Below are 26,137 nucleotides of genomic sequence, written 5' to 3' on the forward strand. Positions count from 1 at the left end.
AGGCAATAATTCACTATCAGAAGCAATATGAATCTAGTCATCTAAGTAGACCATGTGACTGTTTAGGAAAGTGTCTCCCAAAAGGACATGTGTTAGAGCCTTGATCCCCAGCCCATGACACTATTGGGAGGTAGGGGAACATTCAAGAGCTGAGACACAGTGAAGGGTCTCAGGTCAATAAGAGCATGGCCTTGAACTGGCAGGAAGATGCCTGGCTCTTCCTTTCGTTCTCTAAATTTTTATCATAAAAGGTTTCTTCTCTATGTACAATCATCACAGGGGCTAAAGGAATGGGCCCGCCAACTTCCAAAATTAGCCTTCCTCCCAGTCCTCCCCGCACCTAGGCTACTACCATGTACCACAAGCTACCCTCAAAGGCCCAATCGTCCTTTCTCATCCTCCCGAGAACTTGGATTACTCACATGCACTACCATGTCCACTCACCTTTCGTCATTTAAAAACTTGCCATCTAGTTATCATACCAATGGAAAACGGGCTCACACATTCAATAAAGGATGGAAGGCAATCAGCGCCATGGACTACAGAGCTCTCTGGTGATGAGGAATCTCTAATCATAAAGATAGTTATTTCAAAGGCATCTGCCAGGTGTGACATGTCAACTTTACAAAATAGTAGGAGCTTCCCCAGAAGGAAACACAGTTGCCACCACCAATGACTTCCTCCAGGTTTACTTTACATACCACTAATGCTATGGGCCCAGGAAGGCAGCAGTGTAACAGCCAGGGTCCAGAGCTGAGGAGGACTATTTGTGACCTTTCTCCCCGAGAAGCATGTGCGGCCCTTCCAACACTGAAAGCTAACCAGCAAGGAGGAAACTTCAAGCCCAGCTCCAGCATGGTTTCTCTAAGTTCTACCAAGTGTGGAATGTCTTCAGCAATAAGGAAGAGACTTTTTGAAAGGTATGCTCACTCTTCCTTCAGAGGCCAAACCTGGTCTCTCACTGAAAACGGTTCATTGTGAAATCATTGCTGAGCTCACTCGTTCAACTCAGGAGCCAGCTTGTAGAACGACAGCAGGCCAAGCCCTGTTGTTAGGCAGGCATCATGTACACGATTTCAACAAAGCAGATGCGGTCCTTACTGTCATTAACCTTTCAGTCTCATGAGAAAAACTGATCATGAATGATGCACACAGAAAGTGTTCACCACAAAACACAATAAACATTCTAGAAACAAGAACTTCAAAGTGGACTTAATTTGTACTGAAAGACAGATTTTAAATACTGAAGTGAATTTAGATACCAATTAAGCACTGTGTGCATAGAAGGCCTTGGACACAGGTTTGCCTCCACAGCCAGTCTTCTAGTGTGTTCTAATAGCTGTACTTTGTTTCTTAACATTAGCAGGCTGCAAACATGTTTGAGGTATAAGTGCTCATTTTATATTTCATTAATATTAACAATATTAACAAGATTCATGCGATATTGAGCAATTGTGTATCTCTTTTTATGGCCTTCAAGACTATGACCTTTTCTCCTGGAAGCACAGCTCCTGGTGGTGTCCCTGCTTCCAGGCAGCTCAGATGCATCTGTCCATGTTTCTTGCTGTGGCCTGCAATAAGCAAAGAGTCTGTGCTGTTTGTCAGGGTGACAGAATTCTTGGGGTTCCATTTAAATTCTGCCAAAAGAAATCACTGGATAAAATAGGGGTACCACTGAGCATGTCAAATTTAAGAACGAAAATCAAAATATTATGAAGGAAAGACATGGGAGGCTTGTAACACAAGGAGCCTGAATTCAGTTGGACAAATCAGAAGAGGTGTTATATGATCTGAAATCTGAATTATTAAGAAAATTATATTTGCTTGATATGTCGATATTAAGCTGTATATGCTCATCGGAAGAAGAAAAATGTTATCTTTTATTCTAAACAGAACCAGTATACTAATACCACCAGGCAATTATTAACTTAAATAGTAAGGGTGAACTGACAATGTCCCAGAGTTCAGAATTCTAATCTCCAGTAATAAAAGAGAGGAAAATTACAGAGTCCAAATTTTATCAAATACCTAAAACTGCCAAAACAGTAGCTTGATAATAAATATAAACTTTGTAATCAAACAAAGTTCAAATCTAGCCCCTGCTCCACTAAGCAAACATGTTATCACCATTCCTGTGTTTTGCACATGGAATGCATCATACTCAGGAGAGATAGGTAAAACTCACTAAACAAAAACAAGCAAAACGTTTACATCAGCGAGGAAACAACAAGCAACTTATAATGGCCATCAATCTCATTATAAAACTGACCTATGAGAGAGACACGGCTTCTCTTTTCCCCTGAGACTGAGACCACAGGAACAAAGGTCTGCCGCAGGGAACTCAACTGAGTCCCTGCCAGAATGGGAACTTCAAAGTCTGTTCTGGGAATCAGACCTGGCACTGAAGAATCAATCGCTCCATTTTCAACATTGCAGGATGACTTGTAGACTTATGGAAGCCACATAGTGGCTCTATGCTACTTGTGTAGTAAACTGGCCTCTCTTTTCTTCTATGTAGTTTCATATCATACATGCTCTAGGAATTAATGATTATCCTTGAATTATAAGTGCATATATACTATGTATGTATGACAAATGACAAAATCAGTCTTTGAGTGACAAAAAAAAAAAAAAAAATGGACCTCCATACTGAGAAACATGCTACCCAGAAAAAAACAACATAGAAGACAGAGTCCTAAAATCCCTGAACCATAAAGCTGTCATTTCACAAATTGTACAGTGATATATACTAGATAGATAGATAGATAGATAGATAGATAGATAGATAGATAGATAGATAGATAGATAGATAGATAGATAAAATTTCATATTATACTCTTAATCTTATTCTGAAATTCTAGTAATTTATTTTGGCTGGGGCCTAGAGGAAGTCACCAGAACTGCAAACCAGGTGACAAGAACTTAGATGAGTGATCTTTAAGGAACAGGTAGACCCAGTGAGCAACACTTCTGAGCTTGGGGTTTTCAAGAGTGCTAGCATATTTCTATAGGGAATGACTGGGTCAAGAATAGGAGAGTTAGATATAGATGCATGCCTTCAGAAAATAGGCTAAGAACCTGAAGGACAGCCCTGGGAAAATGCTCTGAAGATCTTGCCTCTTGGTTCTTTAAAATGCTTTCCAATTCTTCAAATTAGTCCCTCTAAAAAATCTATTGGTTTTTAAAAATGAAATAACACTGAAAAAATAACAGAACCTAGGCATACCACATAATTCATATGTTGATAGTGCTTGAAAGCAAGGAAGGGTTTCATTTTCCCAGGGTGACAGTCCTTCACAGAATTGCTCGCTAGCCTTTTCTCCCATCACAGCTCACTCAGGCTTGATCTGCAGTTTCCCTGTGCTCTTCTCTGAGACCCGGTTCCGCTGCTATGCCCACCCCCAAGCCAGATGCCAAACATTCATCCCACGTTGTTAAGGACGATGGTGTCATTATTTTGATGCATGTGTGGTCCATGTGCCTGGTGTGGGAGGCAGTGCAGGTGAACATGTATGTGAAGCTGGAGGACAAGTGAAATCTTCTAGAACACTCTTCACCTTCTTGACTTTGAAAGAGTGTCTCCCATTGGCCTAGACTCTCCAAGTAGACTAGGCTACCCGGCCAGTGAACCCCAAGGAGCTTTCTGTCTCTCACTCTCCAGTGCTTGAGTCACAAGCAAATGCCACCATGCCCAGCATGGGCCTAGAACATGGGCTCTAGGGATCAAATCCTGGTCCTCATCATTTGCAGACCTTCAACCTACCTATAACTTTGTTCTGGGAACTTCAGTTCACACTTACTTTCAAAAAAGCTGCTAGAAATCTGTAATACATGCCTTTAACCCCAGCACTCAGGAGGAAAAGGCAGGCGGATCTCTGAGAGCTTAAGGACAGCCTGGTCTACATAGTGAGTTCCAGGACAGCCAGGGCTACTGAGCTACATTAAAAACAAAAGCAAAGATCATGATGGAAAGGCAACATGACCACAAGCACACGAGAAGATGTGATAATGCTGATATCTGATGACGATTATTGCGATCCCACAGCACACACACAACTTGGCAAGCAATTTACAGGGAATCTGATGTCTTCCGGGACTCTGAAATTCTCTAGGAAAGATATAACATGTAAATAAAATGCCATTTCAGTCCTAATGATGTGTTGTTATAGCCATAGATCACCAGAGGAGTTTCTTCTTGTAGTGGATGGGATTGTATAAACAGGTAAAAATAACAGAGCGTGAACATGACATCAGTTGGGTTCACGTGGGTGCCGTGCCCCTGAGGATCAGGGGAAGAAGGAGTAAGGAAGCAGCCTGTGTGTCTGAAGGGTGTCTCAGAGTTCAGTGGGCAATGCAGCTGTGGGACAGCTCCGGTCAGGTCAGCACAGAAGCAAGAGGTCAGGGGAGAGCACAGACAAAGGCAGGGCGGGGAGCAAAACACAAACCAGGAAACCTGAAGGGTAATAGTGAATATAATTTAGTGTGGAGATAAATGTTCTTGAGAACTGGGGTGAGTTTTTCCATTGATTTGGTAGGATTTAGACAGCAGTAAAAGTTTCTGACTTTTAAAAGACTACCAAGAAAAACAAGTGAAAATGTTTTTTAAAAGAAACTATCTGGGATATTAACCTAGTTTTTTGAAACAAGGACTGCAGACAGAGCTGTGCTAACAGGAGACAGGGTATCAAGATTACTACAACAGTGCAAACAAAAAATAATGAGAAGTCTATCTGCAGATTAGCAGCAGTGCGAAGAAGGAAATGAAAGGGGGTGCACAGAGCGTGTCAGAGATGTAGAGAGGACGGCCAAGGGAGCTATAGAACCCTGGGGAGGGAGAAACAGGGATACTCTTGTCAAGCAATTGGCAAGTCCAGCCTAAAGCACCAAGAAAGCTAGGAAAGGAAGAAGGAAGGGAGTGGAGGGGGAGGGAAAAAAGAGAAATGGGAAGACAGTAAAGGGATGGCACAAGTAAGGAAGGAGGGAGAGAGGGAGGGAAGGAGGGAGGGAGGGAGGAAGGAAGGAAGGAAGGAGGGAAGGAAGGAAGGAAGGAAGGAAGGAAGGAAGGAAGGAAGGAAGGAAGGAAGGCAGGCCTGTCGCATAAAGGACATGGAGATGGTAAAGGCTAGAAAAGCTCACTGCTACACAGAAGCATTATAAAAGAACAGGTGTTTGGAAGGTTTGACTTGTTTGATTGTTACAAGGAGATACTAACAACTCTTTTAAATGTTTAAATAGAAAAATAAAGATGGAACCAAATGAATTATTAAGGGTGGGTAGTAAGAGAGTTGAAGAGGCCAGGCATGGTATAAAAATCAAACCAGCACTCAAGAGGCAGAGGCAGGTAGATCTCTGTAAGTTCAAAGCCAGTCTGGTCTATGTGATGAAATCTAGGACATTCAGGGTTACATAGAGAGACACTTTCTCAAAAACAAACAAACAGAAAGCATGAGAAAGGGAGAGCATGTAAAGTTGAGTAAAATAGCTTTATTCAATATTAAGCTACTAAAGTCAAGAAGAGCTAGTGAATAATACTGTGAGAAGGTGAGAAACTGGCGTGGCTAAAGAGAACATATTGAAAAGACGGCAAAAATAAGTTAAACTTTTAATACACAGAATACGGAACTTTCACATGATCAAAATGTAAAATATGTAAACCAGAGTCAGTGTGATGGATCAGCAGATAAAGGTAATTGCCACCAGGCCTGACCACTTAAAGTCAAGTCCCAGAGCCTACATCATTGAGGAAGAGAACTGAGCCCTTCAGCTTCTCGGGACACATGCACGCACACACACACACACACACACACGCACACACACACACACGCACGCACGCACGCACGCACGCACACACACACACACGCACGCACACACACACATACATGCGCACACACATACACTAAATAAAATAAACAAATTTAAAGATGTCAAGCAAAAAAATTAGTACTATGAGAAAAGAAAGTCACATAATGATGATCTTAACAATGTCTCATTAATTCATTTATAAGCTGTGTGACCTGACTCCAGACCCCAAAGTGCTTATCCCCAGTGACCATCAGAGAAACAAAGGTCATAAAGAATGACATAGCCTTACAAACCTCCACAGTATCAACTTCAAGTCTGGTGACTGTAAGCAGAAGTTTCCGTAAACATGAGTTGCTGTGACCACCACAGTTGCACATCCAGGAACTTCCATAGTAGGCACAGGAGCTGTCCACCAGGATAGAGTCAGAAGAGGACAGCCAGACCACAGAGAGAAACAGCCAGCTGTGGGGCAGAACTTTAAAGCAGGATACAGCCAAGGAACTTGGGAGACAGCGAACTTCTCTGCACACTGGCTAGGTTGATGGATACATGCTTTTTACGTAGCCGCTGACTCACCATAATTAGAAAGAAAAACCAGATAGGAATGCATGAGTTATGGTTCATACAGTAGAGTGTTCAACAGTAAGAAAATAAACCACAACTAAACCATTGTGAATGACTGGAAAGATGGCTCAGCAATTAAGAGTACTGGCTTACTCTTCTAGAGGACCTGGACCCAATTACTAGAACCTACATGACAATTCCCAGCTATCTGTAACTCCAGTCCTAGGGGCGCTGGCAACCTCTCCTGGTTTCCATGGACACCAATATCACATGTGGTACACAGACACACATGCAGTCAAAATACCCATATACATTAAATACATACATACACACATACGTACTAAAGCACTGTGAACGATCAACAAACAGAACCATGCAGGAATACATGGAAGGGTATACACTTTGAGTCTATTCACACAAACCTATTAATAAACAAAATTAAACTATTTGATGGGAAAGCACAAATAGGTCGCAAAACCACAAATGTGCAAGGAAATTATTATCAGGGTGTAAAACAGGAGAATGGGAGGGAGGGACATTCCAGAATGATGGAGATGACCTTTGCTTAGTAACTATTTGTAACTCAATTACACAATTAATGCACTTTGTCTAGTTGATACATTGTAATAAAAGTTTTAAAAAAAAGGAACTGATTAAAAAAAAATCTGGTGGCAGCTGGGAGTGATGAGTTTGTAGGTCATGTACAAATGTCACAGCATAGGACAGGCAGGGCTGTGATTGGAGAAGCAGCCAGCAGCAATGCTATTTATCCAGAGTCTCCAGCACAGGACGCAGAGCATGCTGGGTAGAGGTGAAAGGTCAGAGTCAGAAAGATACTTTCAAAGCAAGCTTCCCAAGGAAAATGGGCACCCAGGGAAAAGTAAGTAAATAATCTCTATCAGCATTGGGCTGCCGCTTCTGCTGTGTCTTTGCACATTTGCTGAAGATGCTTCCTTCCGGGTTACACTCAAGGCACAGCGACTGAAGTCAGCTGAAGGGGTAGGAGCGGTCCCTAAGCTAGAATCTGCTCTAAGGAAAAACAACTCTGATTTGCCAAAGTGTCCAGGGCATCCCACATGATTTAAAGTGGGTGGGGGAGAGGGAGGCTGGGAGAAATGAGTTACCTACGCTCTAACCATCCATGAAGAGAATGTATTTAGGGCATGTGGATGGATGGGAAAAGTAGATTGTGAATGCTTCACATGAGGACACACCAAGGCTTTCAGTGTAAGGAGAAAGTGAGAAACGTATTGAGGTGGATCTTCCATTTCAAAGTCTCTAGTAACGAATATACACAGCATTTGTAATATAAAAATACCCATTTAAGCCAAAATTAAAAACTGCCTAAGAACAATTGAAAAGCAAGTTCTCAAATGGTCAGAGAAATTTACCACAGTAGTTAGGTAGTGGTCAGGAGGGATTGTAGACGTCCTTTCAACTTTCAATTTTACTTATGTTTTTAGACTGAAAACATAACATAGAAATTAATTATAAAATCTAAGATGTTTAATTTTTTTAATTGGGTATTTATTTCATTTACATTTCCAATGCTATCCCAAAAGTCCTCCACATGCTCCCCCCCCACTCCCACTTCTTGGCCCTGGCATTCCCCTGTACTGGGGCATATACAGTTTGCAAGACCAATGGGCCTCTTTTTCCACTGATGGCCGACTAGGCAATCTTCTGCTACATATGCAGCTAGAGTCAAGAGCTCCGGGGTACTGGTTAGTTCATATTGTTGTTCCACCTATAGGATTGCAGATCCCTTCAGCTCCTTGGGTACTTTCTCTAGCTCCTCCATTGGGGGCCCTGTGGTCCATCCAATAGCTGACTGTGAGCATCCACTTCTGTGTTTGCCAGACCCCGGCATAGTCTCACAAGAGACAGCCGTATCTGGGTCCTTTCAGCAAAATCTTGCTAGTGTATGCAATGGTGTCAGCGTTTGGAAGCAGATTATGGGATGGATCCCCGGATATGGCAGTCTCTAGATGGTCCATCCTTTCATCTTAGCTCCAAACTTTGTCTCTGTAACTCCTCCCATGGGTGTTTTGTTCCCAATCCTAAGAAGGGGCAAAGTGTCCACACTTTGGTTTTTGTTCTTCTTGAGTTTCATGCATTTAGCAAATTGTATCTTATATCTTAGGTATTCTAAGTTTCTGGGCTAATATCCACTTATCAGTGAGTACATATTGTGCGAGTTCTTTTGTGATTGGGTTACCTCACTCAGGATAATGCCCTCCAGGTCCATCCATTTGCCTAGGAATTTCATAAATTCATTCTTTTTAATAGCTGAATAGTACTCCATTGTGTAAAGGTACCACATTTTCTGTATCCATTCCTCTGGTTAGGGGCATCTGGGTTCTTTCCAGCTTCTGGCTATTATAAATAAGGCTGCCATGAACATAGTGGAGCATGTGTCCTTCTTACTGGTTGGAACATCTTCTGGATATATGCCCAGGAGAGGTATTGCGGGATCCTCCAGTAGTACTATGTCCAATTTTCTGAGGAACCACCAGACTGATTTCCAGAGTGGTTGTACAAGCTTGCAATCCCACCAGCAGTGGAGGAGTGTTCCTCTTTCTCCACATCCTTGCCAGCATCTGCTGTCACCTGAATTTTTGATCTTAGCCATTCTGACTGGTGTAAGGTGGAATCTCAGGGTTGTTTTGATTTGCATTTCCCTGATGATTAAGGATGTTGAACATTTTTTCAGGTGCTTCTCAGCCATTCGGTATTCCTCAGGTGAGAACTCTTTGTTTAGCTCTGAGCCCCATTTTTAATGGGGTTATTTGATTTTCTGGAGTCCACCTTCTTGAGTTCTTTATATATAGATGTTTAATTTTTAATGCACTTTTACTCAATTCCTACAAAGAGAACAATTTTTATTTAACTTACAATCTAGTAATTAAACTGATTGTGTAAGCCTCACTTCCCAGATGTTTTACCATCTGGAGACCTTAGTTGATCATGTGAGTGGATTTAGGATGGGACTTTCTTCTCTAGCAACTCTAGAGTGATAGAAATACCTGCTGGTCCAAAGACCACGTAAGTACCAAATCCAAAGCACACCTAACAACCTCAGCTCGGGTAATTCGGAGCTGGTTACTAACACCCTTGGCCCCCTACCAAAACCGCAGGCCTTATAACTATCTCTCCTTTGTTATGGAGATTAATACGTAGGAATAGAATTGGGGCAGTTTTTCATATATGTGTTTCTCAAAATATAAAAAATACAATTGTTATAACATAGACATTGAGTTTTGTGAAGATCTCTTCTCCTGAAAATAATGTAAGTGTATATGCAACTAGTTACAAACCTCTCTTTTTTTTTTTAAAGAATTATGGCATTGTCCTTTTTTGGAAAAAGAAAACAGAACCTTTCTCTCTTCCTCTCTCTCCCTCCCTTCCCTCACCTTCAGTCTCCACCTTACCCCTCTCCATCATCGCTCTTTCAGGTTATTAAATGCAAGGCAGCCATTGCCTGGAAAACTGGCAGTCCCCTTTGCATTGAAGAAATTGAGGTGTCCCCTCCTAAAGCTTGTGAGGTTCGGATTCAGGTGAGTGGGGACTTTAGCTGTGCAGTACAGACATGGCCCTGAATGTTAACTTTACCCTATGGGCAGCTATATTTTTAGATCCAAATTTTAAAAGAGGCATTATCACTCTTTTTTTTTTTTTTTTTTTTTGCATTGGGTTTGAATCTAATTCAACTGTTTTACTCTTGATACCAGCCCTAAGAATTAGCAAAGTACTTTGTTTTGCATTAAAAATTAGTTAAGTTTTCTTTTTATTTTCCAAGTGCTAATTATGGGGAAATGTTAGAGAAAAGGGGGAGGGGAAGGGGAGGGGGGGGGGAAGGGCGAGGGAGAGTCCTAAGGAAAGAAGGTTGAGAGCTTGGAGGGCCTCCCCAGACAGGCCACATAGGACCATGGGTGCCAAGAGGAGGGACTAGGGATGGGTCGGTAGGGAAGAGTAGAGCAGGACCATTAACAGCAGATCCACAGTTATTCATTTTTCCTTTGGACCAACCCATCACAGGCTTGTGTGTGAGGGTGCGGGATGAAGCCTCATGGACATATCTGAAGATCACACTGGGACAAGATGAAGAGTGATTCAGTTTCTTTTAACTACAGAAGGTCTATTTCCTCTAGCACAGTTCATGCAGCCGCCACACAGCAGAACAAGCCATGTAGACCTATGTATGTCCTCACCACTGCCTGGTGTCTAGTTTCTTGTCTCTTTTACCTTTGATTTTTTTTTTTTTTTTTTTTTTTTTGTCTCCTAGAAAAGACATCACCAACCCTTTGATTTATTTTTTTCCAGAAACAATGAATATTGGAAAATTAAACTGGATTCCAGGAAGAAAAGAATGCATTTTTGTATGCCCATTTTATATGCCCTCTCTTTCCCTCAAAATGTAATTCTTTTACTGACTTCTAGGATTGCTGTAATGATTCAAAATAACATCGCACTTAAGAATACACTGCAGAACCACAACTCAGGTCTGTCTTGCTTTGTAGGTAATCGCCACGTGTGTGTGCCCTACTGACATCAATGCCACCGATCCTAAGAAGAAAGCTCTCTTCCCGGTAGTCCTTGGTCATGAGTGTGCAGGAATTGTAGAAAGTGTTGGGCCGGGAGTGACCAACTTCAAACCAGGTATTCACCTTCCGATTTCAATGGCATCGACAGTCCTAGCCTTTTTCCGTGATAGCTCCTGACAACTGCCTTTGTCTTTTGTGCTATGACTGGGCTTTTCTGCTTTGATTACATCATTCAACCTTCCCAAAGGGACATTGACACGATCTGTCATGGTGTAACAAGGAAGTAGAATATTTGAAAACAGAATAGCCTAATAAAACCCTAAAAATATGGCCACTTTATTGACATAAATGGAGAAATTGCCCTCTCAAGCAAAGCTCTGTGGTTAATGCACACTGACGCTTCTGTGGTTCACAAACACTTCCTCCACGTGAAATGGAAATTTATTTTACGGTTGTGTAATGAGTGAGGGCTTACAGGAGGCTTAAGGTGAAAGCAGCACACATGTCAGTGTTAGCTTAAGTATCATTTCGGAAGTTCATAAGAGAAAACCTAATACCCTGGAGCAAGCCAAAGGCTCATTATAGTTTATAACACATGCAGGGTACACTGGTGTGCAGTCAATCTGATGAGCCACTCAGCCCTGCATCCAGACTTGGAGGTATATTAGTATTTTTCATTCCAAGTATAAGCACAAAACCAGGTTGCTCCCTCAAAACCTTGCAGCCTTGAAAGTATGACCAGTGTAAGCCTTTAGTCCTGACGCTGCCATTTACTGGCTGTATGACTGGGGCCACTTACAATGGTTTTTGTGATTAGACTTGGATTTTTTCTTTTTTAAAATGGCAGGTATGAGAAGTCAGATAATAACATTAGCTAATGGTGCTGCCACACATTATAAGTGAACTGCTAATCACGTGTGAATTATCATCACTTTGGTCATCAAAGAACCAAAGCCATTGTTAAGTGGGAATTGGAGGTACAGCATGAGCAGTGAGTGTCCTAGCCTTGCGTGCCCCACCTCTTTAGTCCTACAGTGATGTTCTCAGTTCCATACAGAGTGTTTGAGAAGACAGTAAACAACAGTCTTATGCAGTCTTCAGTGAGCAGATTCCCAGCCAGACCTCTGTACCTGCTAATACCAGTTCAAGCGACCTGGCTGCCTAGCAGATTAAAATAGAAAAAAAAAAAATCCACAATCTTCTAGCTTACTGAAACAAAATATTTTTGCTACTTATATATTTATTCTTGTTGAATATAAAATGTATACTACAAAAAAAATGTTTTCCATTGGTTTATGTGAGAGAAAGTTTTTGAGGGCTGGGAATCTACCACTGACTCATAACCCAACTGTGCTTCTAGAAACTATAACTACATCTTAGGTGCTACCTAACATGTGGCCTTTCTTTGTAGGTGACAAAGTAATCCCATTCTTTGCACCACAGTGCAAAAGGTGCAAGCTCTGTCTGAGCCCTCTCACAAACCTCTGTGGAAAACTCCGGTAAGCCCCCTTCGCTGTAAATGAGAGTATCAGTAGACATGCATGTCGTGAACACACTGGCCAAACATAAATGGAGGTGAAAGGATGCAAAGCTTCCACTTACTAATGCTGCTTCCATGTGCCTATAAGACACTATTCCAAATACAATGTGGTTTATGAGAGCAATCAAAACCCACAGGAGTGTCCTTCAGTGGGCTGATCCACTGCTATACAGGAACACAATGGACTACCATACAATGAAAAGAGCTAGACTTAAAATATATACAGTAGTAGGAGGGAGGGAGGGAGGGAGGGAGGGAGGGAGGGAGGGAGGGGGAGGGAGGGAGGGAGGGAGGGAGGGAGGGAGGGAAGGAAGGAAAGAAAGAAAGAAAGAAAGAAAGAAAGAAAGAAAGAAAGAAAGAAAGAAAGAAAGAGAAGAAGGAAGAATCAGATACAGCGACCCCTCTAGGTATATTACAGCAACTTTGACGTAGTCTCAGGAAAATGTAAGACCTGAATCAGACATTTCATTAAAACTTTGGGATTTAAGAGGCAGTGCTAGAACAGAGGCGCATTAACCCGGATCTCAGTAGAATCCCCAGCAACAGTCATGAGGAGGGAAACTACGGGACTGATGGCTCCAGTCTTAATAAATGCACAATGCCAACTTAAAGGAAGGCTTGAGAAACAGGTACCAAGGTATTTCGGTACAGAGAAATAATACGATATAGAAGAGGGTGGCAGGGAAAACTTGACTGGCCAGAACTTGACAGTTGTCTTAGTCAGGGTTTCTATTCCTGCACAAACATCATGACCAAGAAGCAAGTTGGGGAGGAAAGGGTTTATTCAGCTTACACTTCCATACTGCTGTTAATCACCAAGGAAGTCAGCACTGGAACTCAAGCAGGTCAGGAAGCAGGAGCTGATGCAGAGGCCATGGAGGGATGTTCTTTACTGGCTTGCCTCCCCTGGCTTGCTCAGCCTGCTCTCTTATAGAACCAAGACTACCAGCCCAGAGATAGTCCCACCCACAAGGGGCCTTCCCCCCCTTGATCACTAATTGAAAAAATGCCTTACAGTTGGATCTCATGGAGGCATTTCCTCAATTGAAGCTCCTTTCTCTGTGATAACTCCAGCTGTGTCAAGTTAACACAAAGCTAGCCAGTACAACAGTTAATGACGCTGGAAGATAAGCATCTGGAGGGTCATTTTTAGTTTTATTTGAGCCTTCTATTGGAAAAAAAAATGAATTAATAACATAACCCTTAAGAGAGCTCCTGACATACAGAAAGCGCTTAACAGGTGTGCTGGTATTGACACTAACATAACTCAGAAATACTATGTATGGGTGGGAAAAAGATCAAATTATTTTCCCAACTTTTCCAGTCGATTCCATAAAACGTTCATGGCAAAAAATGTTTTATATGACATCTGATATATCTTCTTCATTGTCTGCTTTTTTTTTCCTAGAAACTTCAAATACCCCACTATTGATCAGGAGCTCATGGAAGACAGAACCAGCAGGTTTACCTGCAAAGGAAGATCAATTTACCATTTCATGGGCGTCAGTTCATTCTCTCAATACACTGTGGTTTCAGAGGCCAATCTTGCCAGAGTCGATGATGAGGCAAACTTGGAGAGAGTGTGTCTGATTGGATGTGGGTTCTCATCAGGCTACGGGGCTGCCATCAATACTGCCAAGGTACACTTAAGTGCTAGGCTGTCTGCAGACAGAGGTTGCTGGGAGACAACGCTGTATAAAGGAGTCAGGACCGTCTTCACACTCTGGCTGCCTTGCTTATTGCCACCATAATTAATTAAATCATTTACCACCTCTGTGATTATCTTCTTATATGTACTGAGGATTGAACCCCAGGTCCTATACCTGCTAGGAAAGTGCTGTACCATTGAACTACATCTCTAACTTAACCTCTGTGATTTTATGTGTACTACTAGATGTCTCTGAATAATAATAGTAATAGGTATGAGCATATTAAGTTATATTGCATATATAAAACACTGACTTAATAAGCTACATATAGATGTTCCCTGATTTATATAAAGCCCATTTAAACATGACCCCTGAATATGAATGCTCACCTGGGACAACAGCAAATAGAGAATCCCCACCTATTTCCATTTTGTCATCTTGCTTTCTCCCTGATTCTATAGATTATTCTCCCTCAATCAATAATAATTTACCAATTTCCCATCCTTTTGTGATTTTAAAAGAGTATATTCTTACAAGATGTGTTCCTGGGTTCCTATTAGAATATAAACACTCTTTTTTTTTTTAAGTTTGTTTATGTTATTTATACGAGTACTCTGTAGCTGTGTTCAGACACACCAGAAGAGGACATCGAATCCCATTACAGATGGTTTTGAGCCACCATGTGGTTGCTGGGAATTGAACTCAGGACCTCTGGAAGAGCAGTCAGTGCTCTTAACCACTGAGCCATCTCTTCAGCCCTTGAACACTCTTTTAAGGTTAACTAGGTTACAGTCAAATAGACAAGATGGTAAAAAGAAAATAAAAGATCTCCTAGGCATCCCTGAAGCGTTGCAGGGAAGAAGCCCATCTCTCTCTGCAGACTTTACTCAACACATTAGACATATGTTAGTCTATCAGTCTCTATCTATCTATCTATCTATCTATCTATCTATCTATCTATCTATCAGGCTGGTCTACTGATCAACTTCCAGAACAGCGGGACTATACAGAGAAACCCTGTCCAAAAGAGGTGGGGGAGGGGAAGAGAAGGGGGAGGGGAGGGAGGGAGGGGAGGGAGAGGGGGAGGGGAGGGGGAGGGGAGAGGGAGGGAGAGGGAGGGAGAGGGAGAGGGAGGGAGGAGAGGGAGAGGGAGAGGGAGAGGGAGAGGGAGAGGGAGAGGGAGAGGGAGAGGAAGAGGGAGAGGGAGAGGGAGAGGGAGAGGGAGAGGAAGAAATAGAGATGCCTCTGACCCAATTTCAATGGGGGGACGGACTCCTTTGAGATTGTGTGGAGTTTTAAATTGTTTTCTGACATCATTGAAGGGAAAGGTGAAAGAAGAGAATTTTTTCCACTTGGGCTTGTTCCTTCTGAACTGAGATATGAATGGCCCTTGAGTCATTCTACAAATTTTGGTAGGAAAGCACCTGTCTTCACACTGGCAGGTTGTCACCACTGGCTACATCAGAGTTTTATAACAGGCATCCTTTTTTTAAATTTAATTCCATGTCTGGGTCCTCATCTCGCCCCCCCCCATGAAAGAAAAAGCTGAGATCAGCAACTTTAAGTCACTCTGTACTTTTCCTGCCTGCAGGTCACCCCCAGTTCCACTTGTGCTGTCTTTGGCCTGGGGTGTGTAGGTCTTTCTGCCATAATTGGGTGTAAAATAGCAGGTGCTTCCAGAATCATAGCTATTGACATCAACGGTGAGAAGTTCCCAAAAGCCAAGGCCCTGGGAGCCACTGACTGCCTGAATCCCAGGGAGCTAGACAAACCTGTCCAGGATGTCATCACTGAGCTGACAGCTGGAGGTGTGGATTACTCCCTTGACTGTGCAGGAACAGCTCAGACCTTGGTATGTGGACTTCTCTCCCCATCCCCAGTCCTTGCTTCTTACTTCCAATATGTTCTTTAATCACCAAATAATAGGGGAAAGTGGGTCGTGCTTACAGCAGGAGATGTCCTTCTTAATGTTAACCTTTTCAAAGGCAGAACAGAAAAGAACTGTCAGTTGTAGGTCACCACCCACCTTCAGCCATGCTAACTTTCCATCAAAGCTCACTGATGTGGTTTTTATTGGTTTGTTTTATCTTAGCGTCATGAACTACCTGTGTTTGGAGGGGGGGGGGGTGCTTATTAGAAGAAGAGACTTATTTTGCTTACATTTTGGAAGCTGAAAATCTCATCTGCATCACCTGAACGGGCTGTTGGTGGGATAATGTGTGGTCCATTAGGGAGGCACGTTTGCAGGATTTTCCCTGTCCAGTTACATTAGTGCAGAAGAGGTCTGTGATTGGACAGGGAAAAGGGGGCAGAGCTAAGAACTGCAGAGAGAGGGAGCATCCCCGAGGGTCGAGAAGAACCGAGATGGCTTCAGACGTGTACCTGCATGGCATTTACCAGCCACAAGTAGTTATGATTTCACAAGGTTAGAAATATTGGGATAAAGCCTTTATCATTATCAATTGGCTCTGAAATTATTATATTGGCATCTTGTAAATTGTGATGTTATTGATGCATAAATCTGATTGTTTAATTAAACTTTAAGAGTTTTGATTTACTTGGTTACTGGAATGTGGGACCACCAATCACATGCGAGCTAGAGTTGGGAACACTTGGGATACTGGGGGAGGGGGGGTGGGGAGGGGGCAGGGAAGGGGTGTGATAGCTAGAGAGAGTTGCCAGCAGGAGTGCATGCAGGAAGCCTGCCTGGTTGACCACACCGGGAGTTGGCAGGGCTGAGAGAAGCAGGAGCCCCTCCAGGGAGTTGGCGGGTTCCTTTTTATTATTTTACACATCAGAGACCTCTCTAAAGATCCTGCCAGTTATCAGCAAGCAGAAGACCCGTGCACGACTCCCTCAAAGGCACAGTCAGACCAAGTCTGAGTCACAGCACTTCCCAATGCGCATGCTCTGTGCCGTCGGGCCTCCAAGATGGCAGTCATACCATTTACTGAACATTCACATGTTCGCTCTTCTGAGATCTCTTCTTGGGCAGAAAATAAGTTTCCGATTTTTTTTTTTCATGATGGTTCGAACTATTTATTGCTAACAGATAACTTGGCCAGAGAACTTCCCCACTGTATCAAATCAAAATGAAATAAAAGGCAGTGAGCCTCATGTTACAGACAGGTAGTCTCTGTAGTCTCCACTTGAGCTGCCCAGCTTTTTTCTTTGGTGAATAATACCTAGTTTGTATTTACTCAAGATGCTAATTTTACTGTTTGTTTGTTTGTTTGTTTGGGGATGAAATGACATTAGTTCTATGCCCTGATTCTTCCGGTTTCACTGTGAGCAAGAAGCAGCTGTGATTTTTTTTTTTTCCTTTTGAGTGACACTGTCATAGAGCCTGGTTACTAAACCTCCTCTTAGAGATGATTAAAAAGAGTAAAAGCTATAAAGAAAAAGTCTTTCTGGGGCTTCCTTCCCTGGGTCTTACCTGACTAGGGCATTCTCTGGAAGAGAATGGAGTCCAGGAAGAAAGCAATCACAGGCCACACACAAACCTCTTGGCAGCACCTAGTAGGTTGGAAAAGCTGGTAAGCATTGGCTGTTGGGGGCAGCAGCATTCAGGGCTAATAACCCCATGCTGTGTTCTGTGTTCTGAGCTTCCCACCCTGCACCCTGCAGTGTTCCACACCCGTTCTTCACTTCCCACAGCTCATTTTACAGTGAAAAGCAGCTACCTGCTGCGGTGTTTGTGTGTTTGTTTATGATGACTGGCATTAGACTTTGTCTTAATTAGTTTCTATGCTGTGATGAAACACTATGACCAAACACCATGGGGAGGAATTTATTTGGCTTACACTTCCACACTGTAATCCATCATTGAAGGAAGCCAGGCCAGGAGCTCACACAAGATAAGAACCTGGAGACAGGAGCTCTAGGATGCAGAGGCCATGGAGAGGTGCTGCTTACTGGATTGCTCCCCATGGGATGCTCAGCCTGCTTTCTTATAGAAAACTAAAGACTACCAGCCCAAGGATGGCACCACCCACAATGGGCTGGGCCCTCCCACATCAATCAACTATAAAAAATGCCCTACAAGTCTTGCCTACAGCTGAACTTATGAGGGCATTTTCTTAATTGAAATTCCCGGCTCTCAGCTGATTTTAGCTTGTGTCATGATAACATATAACTGTCCAGCACAGACTTCTTGGAAGTTTCTGTTGTTTGCTATTACTTTGTTGTTTTGTAGAGTACCAATGCCTGAGCCATACTCCAGGACGTGTGCCTTAGCCTGAGCTCTGTGCCACAGTTTTGGGAGAATTTTGCTGTTGCTTTTTGTTGTTGTTGTTCTTTTTTTTTTTTTTTTTTCAAATAGAAAACAGTGATATAGTCAGTTAATAGAGCATGTTAATTTTAACTTGTTAAATTTTAACATGTTCTATTACTAGCTGACTTATGGTTACTTTAAATTATGAGGGCTGGGCATGGTGGCACACTCCTTTAATCCCAGCACTTGGGAGGCAGAGGCAGGCAGATTTCTGAGTTCAAGGCCAGCCTGGTCTACAGCGTGAGTTCCAGGACAGCCAGGGTTACACAGAGAAACCCTGTCTCGAAAAATAAGTAAATAAATAAATAAATAAATAAATAATAAAAATAAAAAAGTTAAAACTTCAAAGCACATTCTAGTTTTCTAGAATGTGTCACCTTCCAGGAAGAGAACAACTAAGTCTTCCTCCATGCTCAACAGTGTGGATCAAACCAGGTCTACTCCTGTCCTCTGTAGCAGTCGAAATGTTTATGTTTGCCTTATGGTTTCTACACGGAATGGCCTTCCACACTGAAGGTTACATTTTCATTTCTTAGCATTTTTCCATCATCCCCAGACTTACAGTAGGCTAACACAGCAGTTCTCTGTCTCAGTCAATGATTCCCTTATGTCTAGCCAGTTCTCTTGGGCTATTCTTCCACATGGTGACTCAGCAATTAAAGCTCAAATCCATGGCCTCAAAATCTCAGAAGTGCAGGCATAGCAGGCAGGATACATCTTAACTGTTGGCTAAAAAGTGGAGGGAAACAAAGTGTTATTTTCTGTGTCTTTGCCCAGTTTTAAGTAGCATCTCTCCATCTTTATCCTACTCTGGGGTCTAAGTATTCAGTGTGTGCCTCCTTTAGCAGGTACTACAGAATCTCTTACTAGCTCTCTCTTCATACTTTTCAATAATCTCATCACAAGTCCCTGGAATTTTGGAATTTCTCATATTTTAGTAAATGTTTATGGTAGATTGCCAAACTATTACAGATTCTTCTTAATTCTAGGGTTGTGTTTCTCAGTATCCATGCTATACATTGACGTTTCAGCCAAATGATGATTGTACAGGGTAAAATGTGTCCCATTTCCTTTCAATACCTTTTTGATGTACTAAGAATGATTTTGTACATTTTATACGTCACAGAACACTGGAGCCTCACACTTCATTAAATGATGTGATGATGTCCTGAACTTGAGCCTATTATGTAACAGGCAACATGGTTCAAACGGTCCCGGGAGCACTGTATATAGTCACACTAGAGGTCACGTCTATTTCTCTGCTTGCCCAGGTGATCTTTTGTTTGACATTGCAGAAAGCAGCTGTGGACTGCACTGTATTAGGCTGGGGGTCGTGCACTGTGGTCGGAGCAAAGGTTGACAAAATGACTATACCCACCGTGGACGTTATATTGGGCCGTTCTATAAATGGAACATTCTTTGGTGGTCAGTTTCTTTCTTTATAGTTTTTAATTTATTTACTATAATATGAAATTATAAAATTATTAAATTTTGAAAGAAAAATAATTTGTATAAATATTGAGTATACAAAAACTAGTCTAGTATTTGAAAAGTCAATGAAGTTTATATGGAAATTTGTCTATAATTTACAAATTAAAATTCAATTTAAGTAGCTGAGCTTAGTGATGCAAGCCTATAATCCTAGCTCTCAAGAGGATGAGGCAGATAGATCATAAGTTTGAGACAAGTTTTCATATAGTGAATTCATGGCCTACCTTAACTTCATAACAAGAACCATCTCAAAAGAAAAAGAAAAAATTTCAAGTGGTATTGAAATGAACCAATCAACTGAGAGTAACAAAAGAGAAACTTTGGTCTAATTAAGACAATTTCTTAGCTAGTGTGGATAATAATCTTAAATTTTCCTTATGAAGAAAAACTTTTTTTTTGAAAGTCGGCTTCTATGTATAGCCCTGACTGTCTTGGAACTCACTCTGTAGACCAGGCTGGCCTCAGACCCAGAGATATTCCTGCCTCTGCCTCCCAAATGCTAGGATTAAAGGGATGCACCACCATTACCTGGCAAAGGAAAACACTTAAATATAATAAATCCATAAAATTAAGGAGAGAGAAAAGCTTGGTGTATTTAAAGCAACCCAAATCTGACCTAATAATTTCGCCTCTTCAACAATCACACTTACCTAGATTTAAGTAAACAAAGCAAAGACATTAAACTAAAGGGGACCAGCAGGAGGGTGGGATGGGTGACAAGAGAGAATATTCAGGGACAGTAGAGATTATCAAAGTACATTAAGCACACGTATGAATGCCATAAAAATATCTTTAAAGGAGAAAAATTAAACTACTTCTATATGTCAAATGGCATGCCTTTCTCTATATGACTCTGTGGCCAAATTACAGGTTGGAAAAGTGTAGACTCTGTCCCAAACCTGGTTTCTGACTACAAGAATAAGAAATTCGATCTGGACTTACTGGTGACCCATGCCCTACCTTTCGAGAGCATAAATGATGCCATTGACCTGATGAAGGAAGGAAAAAGGTAAACTGCAAAGTTGATAACTCAGTACACTAGAAACCCTTTATGATTTTTGTTCATGATTTTTTATTTCATGTGCTATCTCTGTGTGTGTTTATGTGCACCATGAGCAGGTAGGTGCCTGAGAAAGCCAAGATAGGATGTCACAACCCCTGGAAGTAGAAATACAGGCATTTGTGAGTCATCTGATGTAGGTGCTGGGGACTAAATGCTCCTAACCAGTGAGCCATCTTTCAAACCCCAACTTTTATGTTTTTGTGGGGGTTTTTTGGTTGTTTTTTTTTTGTTGTTGTTGTTGTTTGGTTGGTTTTTTGTTTGTTTGTTTGTTTGTTTTGGTTTTTTGAGACAGGGTTTCTCTGTATAGCCCTGGCTGTCCTGGAACCCACTCTGTAGACCAGGCTGGCCTCGAACTCAGAAATCTGCCTGCCTCTGCCTCCCAAGTGCTGGGATTAAAGGCGTGACCCACCATGCCCAGCATATTACTCTAACAACCAACCAGGTGTCTCTTGACTACATCAAAATTGCTATATGTGCTTAACAGATTAAACAATTGCCATTGGGAGGAAAAAAAAAGAAAAGCTTGATTTTCCGCAATATACAGCATTATATACTATGCCATATACAGTAGTGGCATACGCTGATAGATGAATTCCCTCTCACAAACAATTGTTAACTCAAGTCAGTTATTCCCTAGAAGGAAAGATTTCTATAGTGTAATGAAGGGTAGGTTCCCTGGTCCAGTGTGCCCACGTCTGGAATTGTTTTCTATGGTTTGTCAAAGAGCATTCGTGGTCAGAGCCCTGTGCAACTGCTGAGATATGAGCAGAGAGTGGCAGGAATCAGGTACACACAAGCACTTCAACTCTCACTGGCTTGCCTTGTCCTGGGGCTCCTGTCAGATCATTCCACTTATCCAGCAGTTTCAGCTGCACTGTGCATCTCAGGATTGCTTCCTAGGTATTAATCTATATCAACCCTCAGAATGAGGGCTTCCTAGAGGCTGTGGACTATGTAAGACTGGGATTAGTGATTTTAGTTAAGTTACACCCTTTATTAATAGAAGCAAAGAGTGAACACCAAGAATAGTGGTATTTAGAAAAAAATGGAGCAAAGAACTTAAAAGACACAGCAAAAAAAGAGGAGTAAATAAAGCAGAGGAGACTAAATGACAATCATGGTGATAAGATTGGAAACAAAGAAAAAATCTCACAGAAAATGAAAACCACCTTCCCCCAGTCTATTAACACTGTCACAAATATTATTAATGCCATGGATGGAGAAAGGTGACACAATAGGAGAAATGGTGCATGGGCTTCTACTAAAGGGAGAAGTGGAGCAAGAGGGGGTGGGGTGAAGATGATCAAAGAACATTGTGTACGTGCTTTAATATCACAACGAACCCCATTACTGTATATAAATAGTACACGTTGATTTTTAAAAGGCGTCTCTAAAGAAAGACTAGACCAAAGTCTAAAGTGAAAAGGAAAACAACTGGGGACTTTGGATAAAGTGTTCAGATAAATAGTATTTATTGTTGTATTACTTTTATCAGCATCCGAACAATCCTGACCTTCTGAAAATGCCAGGAGCAACTTGGAATGTTATCTGATTGGATCCGAGCCTGTCTGGATGATTTATTACCTCACATGATGAGCCAAAGAAAGCCTGCATTTACACTTTGTATCAGCACAAATGAACTATAAATTATACATTCACTGTTTTTTTTGCTTGCTGCTCTTTAGGGGCTGGTGTGTTTTCTGTTTGGGGGGAATTTTATATGTTGAGTACTGGTACTCACATGATTTCTATCTCACTGTCTCCCTCTCCGGCTCCTCTCACATCCTGTCCCCTAACTCTCGAATTCATGACCTCTCTTCTTCCACTGTTACATACATACATGTACGCAGATGTATATACAGATAGAAACTGCTGAGTCCATTTAGTATTATTCATGTTCTACATGAGTAATTGGCTAACCAATCAGGATTGGATAACCTATTGGGTGGCTCCTTCTTGGAGAAGACTGGTCGTCCTCTCTTCATAGCCACTGACTGTCTGTAGGTCTTCACCTAGGGGTATGTCTTGTGAGATTTTCCCTTTCCACATTGGAATCTCAATGGGTGTTGTTATTGTCTAGGTCTTGTATAGGAGACCATGTCATAAAGAATCCATAGATGCGGTTCCCTGTTGTTAATATATAGAAGACATTATCTGGAAGCAGATGTCCTGTTTTGAGTGGAATTTTTTTTAAAAATTGTTTTTTATATTTGTCTTCTCCCTAATCAAGGCCAAGCTTGACTACAGACTGAGATGCTGTTTTTTAAAATCCCGTACAATGAGTGAAATACATGAAAGTCTATGTTCTGACCGATAGCTCCTTCTCCGACATGTTCTCATTCATTAATCGATGCTGCTTCTTGAAAGGCTAGACGCAGCACAAACTACATTTCTAGTGTCAGGCCATTGTGCCAGACTAGAACTTGGTTCCCTCCAAAGGGAAAAACCGAAAAATATTATGGTAATGGTTTGCAGGGCAATGCACTTTCTGTTGTTGTAAAGAACTGTCCTGGTCTCCATTCTCTAAGGCTTTAGTCCAAAGATCAAAATTTTAATACACATAGACCACTGACCTTCTTCGGGTTATTAAACCTACCTATCAAAATATGTATTCTCCCACATAATAAGGCAGATGTCTTATTTCTAAAAGCTGGTTTCGTGGGTCTGACATTAGTGACAATATGCATCCATTCTAGTAATCGTGTACAAGCACTTAAGTTTAGAAGGTAACCTAATCACAGTACTACAATACACTTGTCTGAAAAGCACAAAGGGTTTTCATGTAGCCACTATGCCTTTGGCACCTTAGTATTCAAAATGCTACCACAGCACCCTCTGGTGTTCCTTTTAATTTTCCATTTATTAGATGCCATTTTCACTGAGAAAAGGAACTCAGAATGAATAGCAATTTCTATTGATATCAAAGCTACCATTATAAAGGGTTCCTTCCTATGTATTAGATAATGTGACTCTCAAACACTTTCTGCTGCAAGCCCCCTGAACCAGGGCCATGTTCCGAACCCTGAGCACCTTACAGAGAGCAGGCCCTCCAGCCATTCAATCCTCTGTAAATTGGACAAAGCAGACCTTACTAACTAAAGTCTTATTACAGGGACACAAACACTATCCTTCCAACTGCTTTATGAGGGTGGTGCATCTACACAGTTTTGGTTTGGTTTGGTTTTGGGGGGCTTTTATTTTCTTTTCTTTTTTTTTTTTTTTTTTTTTTGGTTTTGATGATTGATGGTTGGTTTGATTTTGGTTTGATTTGATTTGCATTAGAAATCTGTCTCAAAATGTAGACCATGCTGGTATGGAATTCATAGAGACCCACCAGCCTCTGTCTTGTGAGAGAGACACTACAATTAAAGGTCTGTGTTGCCAACCCCAGTGCATTTACCTATAACAGACTCCTATAACTAACTCCAATAAACACATTGGTTCACCAAATTAACACTTGGGCTAACTTATTTTCTCAGTGTCTTAATGCTATATCTGGGGTTAAGAGAAGACTCTCTATAGTTCCCAGGAAAAGTCATGCAGCTATCCCTCTGTCTAGTTCTGTTCAGTTAAATGCAATCTACAGATGCAATGCAATTCCCACCATAATTCTTCACAGACCTTGAAAGGCTAATTCTCAGATTCATATGGAAATTTAAAAAAAAAACCCAAAGATAGTTAAAACAATCCTGAACAATAAAAGAATGGCTAGAGGTCTCACCATTTCTGATTTCAATGTGCACTACAAAGCTATAGTAATAAAATCAGCCTGGTATTGGCATAAAAACAGAAACCTTGAACAGAACCAAAGTGAAGAACAAGACATAGATCCACACACCTACTGACATCTGACTTTTTTATAAAGAAGCCAGAAATATACAGTGGAAAAAAAAGACAACATCTTCCACAAATGGTGCTGAGCAACTGGATGGCTGCATGTAGACCAATCCAAATTGATCCATACTTATTTCCCTGCACAAAACTCAACTCCAAATGGATCGAAAAGGTCAACATAAAATCAGATACACTGAACCTGATAGAAAAGAAAGTGTGGTGTGGCCTTGAACTCATTAGTACAGGAAAAGAGTTTCTGAACAGAACACCATTAATGTAGGCACTAAGATCAGCAATTAATATATGGGACCTCATGAAACTGAAAAGCTTATATAAGGTAAAGGACACTGTCATTAGGACAAAGCAGCAGCCTACAGAATGGGGAACAGTTTTTTACCAACTCCATATCCAATACAGGACTAATCTCCAAAATATATAACTCAAGAAACTAGATATCAAAAAAATAACACAATTAAAAATGGGTACAGATCTCAACAGAGAATTCTAAATACAGAAAACTCAAATGCCTGGGAAACCCTTAAGGAGATCAGCATCCTTAGTCGGTGGTGCTCACCCTGCAACCCGTTAATACAGTTCTTCATGTTGTGGTGACCCCCCCCCCATAAAACTATTTTCATTGCTACTCCATAACTGCAATTTTGCTACTGTTATGAATTGTAATAAAAATGTCTGATATATAGAATATTTGAATATGTAACCCCCAAAGGGTTCATCTTATTCGCGTTCTCACGCCCGGCCAGGAAAGAACACAACAAACCAGAATCTTCTGCGGCAAAACTTTATTGCTTACATCTTCAGGAGCCAGGAGCGCAAACCCCCAGCCCCAAAAGCGAAAGCCACCCCAATTACATCTTTAGGAGCCAGAGCTCCGGTGCGCCAAAGCGCAGAGCGCGCTCTATTGTTTACATCTTTAGGAGCAAGCGAGCAGGCGCCAGAGCCAGAGAGAGAATGGCGGAAAACCCCGTCCCCTTTAAGGAGGAGTTATCCTTCGCTTAGGACGCATCACTCCCTGATTGGCTGCAGCCCATGGCCGAGCTGACGTCACGGGAAAGGCAGAGTACAAGTAGTGGTAAAATACCCTTGGCACATGCGCAGATTATTTGTTTACCACTTAGAACACAGGATGTCAGCGCCATCTTGTGACGGCGAATGTGGGGGCGGCTCCCAACATCTCCCCCTTTCCTTTTAATAAGAGCAATAGGCCACCCATATTAATGAGAGTGGAGATAGAGGTCAAATCCCCAGTGTGTAGGTAAAGGAGCCGTACACATAACCTCCTCCCAGGCTCATCACCCAGAGGGGTCCTGGTCTGGTCCCGTGTTGTTTTTCCTGGGGGAAGGACACTTGAACACTCAA

At 41.7% G+C, this 26,137-nt stretch overlaps 1 protein-coding gene across 2 annotated transcripts; it reads left to right on the forward strand.

The window, feature by feature from the left end:
* Positions 1-7,152: 7,152 nt before the first annotated feature.
* On the forward strand, positions 7,153-24,380 carry Adh4 (alcohol dehydrogenase 4 (class II), pi polypeptide). Of its 2 annotated transcripts, none has more exons than XM_030252627.1 (9): positions 7,153-7,246; positions 9,786-9,923; positions 10,887-11,025; positions 12,322-12,409; positions 13,859-14,090; positions 15,691-15,951; positions 19,668-19,797; positions 20,734-20,872; positions 22,422-24,380. In XM_030252627.1, exons 1-9 carry the CDS (start codon positions 7,229-7,231, stop codon positions 22,444-22,446), a joined length of 1,170 nt encoding a protein of 389 aa, XP_030108487.1. In that variant the 5' UTR covers positions 7,153-7,228; the 3' UTR covers positions 22,447-24,380. The 2 variants fall into 2 exon arrangements, with proteins under 2 accessions (XP_030108487.1, NP_036126.2); NM_011996.2 differs by having other exon boundaries at positions 7,194-7,246; positions 9,822-9,923; positions 22,422-22,589.
* The last annotated feature ends 1,757 nt before the right edge of the window (positions 24,381-26,137 follow it).

Source organism: Mus musculus, chromosome 3 (assembly GCF_000001635.26).
Source record: "Mus musculus strain C57BL/6J chromosome 3, GRCm38.p6 C57BL/6J".
Lineage (NCBI taxonomy): Eukaryota > Metazoa > Chordata > Mammalia > Rodentia > Muridae > Mus > Mus musculus.